The 7,967-nt window shown below is 41.3% G+C and overlaps 1 protein-coding gene across 1 annotated transcript in view; it reads right to left on the bottom strand.

Moving 5' to 3' along the window:
* Positions 1 to 5,934, bottom strand: part of RIN3 (Ras and Rab interactor 3) — a 65,019-nt gene extending 59,085 nt beyond the window's left edge. Inside the window, exon 1 of the mRNA XM_005483169.4 lies at positions 5,499 to 5,934. Within this exon, the coding sequence (XP_005483226.2) occupies positions 5,499 to 5,545 (47 nt within the window). The 5' untranslated portion in view covers positions 5,546 to 5,934. The remainder of the gene's footprint in view (positions 1 to 5,498) is intronic.
* Positions 5,935 to 7,967: the final 2,033 nt, after the last annotated feature.

Consider the following 7,967-nt stretch of genomic DNA (forward strand, 5'->3'; position numbering starts at 1 on the left):
TTTTCTCATACAGGCAGCCAGGCACACATGATTTTGACTAGCTTCTACCTAGCTCCAAATGAGGATTTACTTGACAGATTCTGCTTCACTGCTCATCATGAAACACCAACCCAGCACCACAGAAAAAAACTAATCTCAAAATTGGGATTAGGAAGAGATGCAGGACATAGACTGAATTGCAGACCAATGCCTGCTTTGAGATCCAAGAATTGCAACTTCACTGCCCTTGTAGCATGATTTTGCTTTAACTGCTTCCACTGGTACTTGAAGGCCTTCTTAAACTCTCTTCTGCAGCCTCCTTTCATTCTTGTTTTCTCAGTTTTGGTCTAGAGAAATCTGAAAGTCTTCTTTGGTAGTATGAATACTTTAAAACTATTTTTTTTTTTAGATAATGATCAAACATCTCAGCTTTGTAACTATTTCTGCTTTAATTCCTCAGAAGGAATTAAAAATGCCAGGTCTGCAAAATAATCTGTGATTCAGCTGCTGCTCTGAACACTGGGACTGCCAAGACCAGGTCCATCCCAGCACATCCCATCCCCTGTGACTTTAGGAACACCCAGAGCTGATGACATTATAGCAAAAGACATCACAGCCTCTCTTTGGTCTTGTACAGAACATGTGCAAAACATGCTTTTCACTGGCTCCTTCTAATCCTAAATCTAATTAGAAATATTGTAATGACATATTAAATACCTAAACTCATTGTCATTAATTTGCAACTCCTCACAAAGGGCAACTGAAACAATCACAAACATACAGACACCCTTCCCTACACAGGGGGAATGCCTTTTGCTATGGTTGGAAAAGTGTGACAGACTTCTGGGGCACCAAGGGCTTTTGATGACCGTATCTTCACTCTCCCACAGATCCATCTGCATTAGAATTTGACCAGTCATTTCAAACAGCTGCCTGTTCATTCTAATTACCTTTCAAAAAGATATTTATTTCTATTCTCAAATGCAAAAAACCTCCTCCCTTCAAAATTTTCAAGTTTGAAGGTCTGTGATGTACAATATTTTGTCCAAGTTTCACTAAGGTTTCTGTGCTCTTTATCAATTGACCCAGACAAGCATTTAAAACTCTCCAGATTTTTTTTCTTCCTAATGGATTTGGTTTAGGTATTGTCTTTAATATCTATTATTCAGGTAACTTTTGAGATTTTTCTGAGTCTCACAATCCTATATTGCTGGTCTCAGAGAACCCATCTATATTTACTGATTAATGAGTAGAAATAAAGTCTATTATCATTTGGAAGTATGATAGAAAACAGATTATCTCTAAAATACCTGGACTAAATACACATGGTTTGATGTTGTCATCTTATTGCATGGGCTCCATACCATTGTCTCCTTATCCCAAAAGTTCCAAACCTTCTTGGTGTTTCTCCTGGGCATCTCCTCAGAGCACTGACTCTTTCTTCTCCACAAAGAATCCAACTGACTCCAGTTCCCTTCTCACCCAGCCACCCCACTCTTTTATAGCATCATCGTCTCATTGGTTACAGCTGTGGCCTGTTAAAGTCAGGCCTGTTCCTACTCTTTGATAATTGGCCCAGCTGCAACTCCTCAGGGGTAAGATTACTTTCTACACTCTCTTTATTTTCTTATATTCTATCCCCCTACAGTTTGATCAGGTGTGAAGCCAGCCCAAAGTTGTGCCAAGCTGCCCTCCCAGCTGGTCTCCAGGACCCAGAGCTTTACAGGAACACCTGTGCACACAGGGCAGGGGAGATGTGAGCACCTCAGGTGCACAATTTTCAGCCTGTGCTGCCTCTAGGTTGTAAAGCCAGCATACAAAGCAGCATGTAGCCATTTAGGACAGGAAGTGAAGAACTATATTTAGATGAACCTGTAGTAGAAAGTAGATGATCAGAACGTTGCTTACATTTGTGCCCCCATTCCTGTGAGCACTGGTATAGGACTCTGCAGTGCTGAGGGCAATGTTCCCACTGTGGTCTGTCCTCTGGGAACCAAAGGGACAACCAAATTTGCCTTCTCTGCTACCACCAGTACCACTGCACAAAGTGTTCCAAGCATCCACTAAGTTTGGCAAGGACTGACAAACTGGAAGTGCTGGGAAAACCACATAACAAGTCAGTGAGGTTGTGAACATGCTTTTCAGTTAAATTAATTTTGGGAGGGTTTTGTCTCCTCTCTCCCAAATTCAGGTGACTTTGGAGAGCACCTCCTTTTTTGTATCTTTACAGTGATATCCCAGTCTAGGTGCAATGCATCTTGAGCACAGGTATTTCCCTCCTGAGAAGCACCATCCTCCTCAATTGGAAAGTGTATCCCTTATGAGAACTTGACAGACAGCAGGGATTTAATAACACTGTTTTGTTTCCAGTTGCTTGAACTGTCCTTTCCCCTTTAAACACCACATCTCACAGGTTCTGGTGACAGTACTTCTTTTCTATGAGGAGTACTTTACAAGACTTTCTGAGGCAAACAGAACTTTTTCCACTGATTCAAATAATCTGAGATTTAGTCCTTTACAAAGGATGGCAGTTGAGTTTTAAGTATTTTTTTTCTCAGTTCAAACCTGATCCTGGTAAAATTTGGTATAAGATTTATTTACTGCACTGCAGAGATGTATGTGTAGCCTGGGTAGAAGAATCCCTTCATAACAAAGCTCTTGTGACCAAGTAATAACACCAAGGTCATGGGTTTGATCCCTGTATGGGCTATTCACCCAAGAGCTGGACTCACTGATCCTTGTGGGATCAGAGAATATTCCATAATTCTGTGAAAACTCCCAGTCATGGTTTTCATAGCATGCTTCATAGGTTCTATGGTCTGGTCTACACAGGAGATCAGACTAGACAATCAAAACTTTCCCTTCTGAAGGTAAAATCTGTGAATCTGTGAGTGGTGAAGTTTACAGATTCCCCCAGTGTTTGACCTCTTTATGTCTACATTCATCACATGAAACCTGTCAACTGTGATGTGGGTTTTGTGCCAAAAAAAGACATGTCACCAAAAGATGCACAATCATTACTGCATTAGGTAATCTGCTGTCCCAGAAATGAGAACCACTGTAACCCATCCCAGCTACCTGAAACAGCCATTTTCTCAGAGATGGATTCAATATCTGCACATAACATCTCTGTCTCAGCTCCTGCCTGCTCTACTCATCATATCCTCCATACATTTGCCAGATGTTGGAGTGAAGGCATTTATCTTTACATGAAACCATGGTCACCATGGTCAAGCAGCTCACATTTCTCCAGATGTTTTGTGATCTCATCACTTTATAATGTTCCTAGGAGTTAGCCTCATTCTAGGTGAGAATTAATGGTTAAATGTTAAATTCCCCTGCTTGTCTCCCATACCATTTTGGAAGAATTTGATTAGATTGATTTCTATCCAGCTCTAGCTGCACTTCTCCCTCATTCCTCTCTGAGTGGCTACTAATTCTGGAGGCAGATTTCTCCCCAGTGTCTTTCTGACATTTGACAGATGTAAATCAGCAAAACTTGTTTATGGATTAACTGGATGCAGAATAGAGCCTAGTCCTTACTAGGAATGAATGCATGGATATTTCCCAGTTGCTGGGGTACTTCCATGATAATTTGCACGGCCATCATTCCTGTGCATGTGATTAAGATTTCCTTTTTAACTAATGTTAAACTATGCTGAACAGAGGGGCAATCTCAGGAGTTTCACATGCAATTTTGGTGTAGAGAATTTTAAAATCAGGTTTAGATTCTCCATCAGCACCTTGCCTTAGGTTACCATTTCTTTTGAAAGCGATGAACTCCAAATACTTTGTGTAATTTGCACCTAATTCAGTGTAACCATAACAGGAAATCAGCTAAACACAACTTAGAAATGTTTCTAATTCTGTAATGTGTTGGAACCCACAATGTATGCATGCTAAAATGTAATTTTGAGGATCTTCAGCAATATTATAGCATGTAAACAGAAAGACTTAAAATAGATTTTAAAATAGCCAAGTTCCTCTTTATGAGTGGCAGATAGATTGGAAATAAAGACAATCAGCTTATGAAATAAAAGGCCATTCTGTTAAATTGTTCAGATGCTCAAAAAATGTATGAGGAATGCATGCAGCATGCCCATTGATGCTTCAATATTCCTCCAACCACTTGATTTACATCTAGGGTGTGTGGCTTGTTTACTTTTTCCTGCAACTCTAGACAGAAAACAAACCTTTGCAAGCATGTGACTCCTTTCAGACATCTCACAAAGAGACAAACAAATATATCTTCCAATCTATCATTCTTAACTGCCACAAATGCAGGGAATATCTGCAAAGTGCAAATAGTAAGTTCCTCTCACCAGTCTACAGAGATTGGATGCTTTCATTTTTTCCTGACAGCTGTGTGATCTTTGTCCCTGAGTGTTTAACATTACATGGAACTGAGGAACTATACCTTGAATCAGGAGTGGCATTGTTCCACTTAAAGCAAACAACTGAACAAGGCAAAAGCAGTGAGAACTGCAATGCAGGGTCCTGCCTCCATCCCCCCCTCTCCGTGTGTGTCTTTGGGAGCAAGGCTACAGTAAAACCAGCACACAGTGCCCTGTCAGCAGCAATTCCCCCATTGGACTGAGGGTGATCTAAGTAGGGCAGCACCCCCTGCAACTGGAACTGCAAGTATCCCATATCTGTCCACCCATCCACAGAGCTGCTTCTACTGCATGCATCACAGAAATATCTGAAACCTTTGTTCATGGAAAACAGGCTAAGTGTGTTAGACAGATAAGAAAAAGTCTCAGTATCTGGTATTATTATGGTTTTCCAAGGGGGAAGGGGCAGGGGGTGTGACTGACAGTTTCAGCAGCTATGTAATTTTCCCCTGCTTGTTTAAAACAGGAAACAGAAATGCCGAGCTTCAGCATGGGCTTTATGATACAACCAAGCCTTGGGAGGATTCCAGCCTTATCCTGGAATTCCAGTAGCTTGCTGACTGTCCTTTGTATCAAAATCCATTTTCTCTCCCACTGTTTTCCAGGGATTTGGTCCTGCAAGGTGCAGTGTTTTGGCCAGAGGCAAGGGAAGCCTTTTCCTGACAGAAAGGACACTTGAAGTGTCCTGGGAGCGTGGGGACAGGGTTTGTGTACACCTCAGTGTGCAGGCACTGAAGTGACCAGCAGCTCATAAGGACAAGCCCTTATCCACTTCTGCATTTGAGAAAAAACAAAGCAAGCCTCCCAGAAAAGCTTTGTCACATTTCCAAAAACAAAGAAGTCCCCTTTTCTGTCCTTTGCCCCAAACTGTAGATTTGGATTTACCCTTCTTCCTTAAATAGCTAAGGTTTGAGCTAAATAAAGCTATTGCATTTTGTTTTCAGCTGGAACATGTCAGTTAAAGGAAATACTGTAAATTACAACACAGTCATGCCACACCATTGTGACTGTGTAACTAGTAACTCAGCAGTCAGCTCACACATGCAGCCGAGAACTCTTTGTTAAGTAGGAAAGGGAAAGCAACAGTTATTAAAAATGAACAGTCACTAAAGATTCAGGACTTACCCTGAGTCATCCCTGGCTCCCTTCTCTCCTGCTGATGTTTTCATCATTACAGCAAACTTTTAAGTCACTTTCTGTATCACAGTGGCTTGAGAGTTCCTCGGTCAGAAAAGCAATTCCTTCCCATCGCTGAGCAGAACTTCCACATCCTCAGGTTTTGTACTGAGATGGTATTTCAAGGGCATGAGGGGGAAGATGTTGAAAACCAGCTTCAGGCTCAGTAGTATCAAAGGGCAGAGGACTAAACAAGCACTGAAATGAAAGCAAACTACCAAGAAGATCCGATTTTAGCCTCTCTTATTTCTACTTCCTGTATTTATATGAACGGGGGATTTCAGGAAGAGGCAGTCTTTGGTGGTCAAGGGTGTGTGTGTGTGTGTGTGTGTGTGTGTGTGTGTGTGTTATAAAGCCATATTTAGTAGTGCAAGCAGGTTAACCTTATTAGAAAGAAGGGCCTGAGACTTTCAGCTAATTTGTTTCTCTAACCTAGGAGGGTTTCAGGGGAAATCATTTTACAGACTACAGGTATACCAGGAGGCAACGGAGCACAGTGAACTTTGTAAAGGATTTTGTAAGGCAGCAAAGCAGTAAGCCTCCGTCTGCAAATTCCTGAAGCATGTGTATTTCTACTGCTTGAGTAACTGGAACCAGATGGAGCTTGGAAACCTTTCTATTTACACAGGACCTGAGCAAACGAAATGTCTAACGCTGGCAGAGGGCAGCTGTGCAAGAGCATTCCCAGTTAAAGCAAAAGCTAAGGCTAAGTTGTGTGATGCTGGCCGAGGAAGAGCTCTCCAGGCTGGGAGAGCTCGGGGCACGTTTGACCTGCAGCCACTGCAGCGATCGAGGCTTTGCTGGGAGGGAAACCCGACCCAGCACACGCCAGATGTGCAGGCTGGGGCTGCCAGATGTGCTGCCAGACAGAGCTGGTGGCACCCCTGTTTGGCAGCCCTGTGGCTCCAGAAGTATTTGATGTTAGGAGAATACATAATGGAAAAAATAAGGCAGAAGTAGAAAGAAGAGGTGGAGAAAAGCGATTGGATGGAATAGAGTGGGAGACGAAAGTAATTTTTTTGCCCCCTTTATCTTTAGAAGGAATTTCTCAGCCTTCTGAAAATAGACAGTGATACACAGTCCAGAGCAGAAATGCAAATGCCAGGGAGCTGTCAGTGTATTGGCAAGAGGGAAACTGGACCTCAGTGCAGAACACAGAGCCAATTCTGCTGGCTAAGCTAAAGAGAGTCAGGGAGACTTTTACCATCACCGAGTCACACTTTCAATGGAACACAATTCAAAAATTTCCCTTCTTTTTTTTTTATTAAATAAAGACTATAACTTCAGTTCACATTAGGAAATTTATCTTCCAGCTTTTACAAGGATTTATCTTAGCAACTCTATTATCTTAGAAAGAGCCTTACTGAAAGACTGCATGATGGAAAATTCACCACCATTCTAAGTAAGGCATGTTAGTGCTTACTTGCTGCCATCATATAAATTCACACCTGAGTTTTTTTTCCTTATCTAGTTTTAAATTTTCAGCAACTGTATCTTGTAATGCTCTTTTCTACTGTATTAAGGATCTCCTTGCTCCAGCTCCTGGAGTAATTTTCAGGCAACAAAAAACTCATTCATGAAAAATTTAGTCCGCTTAAACAAACTGGTTGACTGAGATTCACTCATTCCTTACTGCAGACTGGTCAGATCTCAGCTCTGAATCCTCTGTGGGTTCTGGGCTCAGAGGTCCAAGGAAAAAAAACATCTTCTAGATTTACTCACCAGCTGGGCACCTTGGAAATGCACCTCAGGTGCTGGCATGAGAACAATCTCCTACATGCATCACACAAATTCAACCCCACCCCACTACACTTCCCTCCCCTGCAATTCAGCAGGTACCAGGCCTATTCAGCATTTGCCCTTGCTCTGCTGGAAAAAAAGGTTTGCTGAGGCAAAAAAATTGCAAGGTTGTGCTGTCTGCATGGATCTGCTCACACAGAGAAAACTGCTCACACAAACAGGCAGCCATCCTAGGCAAATACTTAGGATTTTGCAAATGCAGAACACAACAGAGTTAGAAAATTCCAATTATATTTTTAGGGAAGAAGAAAAAAATTACTAGAACAAATAAAAAGGTCCAGGAAAAAATGGCAAAAACTACAGAATACAAAATTCCAGTATTTTGGTGCTATCTCAGTTTCATGTGATTTGAGTGAAAACTTTCATACTATTTCCAATGTAAAGAATGCAGCTTCAGAAATTTGATGTTTTGAAATTTGTTTTGTTAACGATAGTGACCAAATTTAATTTTAAAAGTCTCATATTTTCTGCAAAATGCTCAGCACTTCTGTAAAATATTTAAAATATGAAAAAGAAGACAAATTTTGTTCAAGCTAGGTGTCTTTTTGAGCTGAGGAAATGACAGGTTTAGTATGTGACAACGTGTTCTAGAATCAGGCTTTAGAAGGAAAAAATTAC

Source organism: Zonotrichia albicollis, chromosome 6 (assembly GCF_047830755.1).
Source record: "Zonotrichia albicollis isolate bZonAlb1 chromosome 6, bZonAlb1.hap1, whole genome shotgun sequence".
Lineage (NCBI taxonomy): Eukaryota > Metazoa > Chordata > Aves > Passeriformes > Passerellidae > Zonotrichia > Zonotrichia albicollis.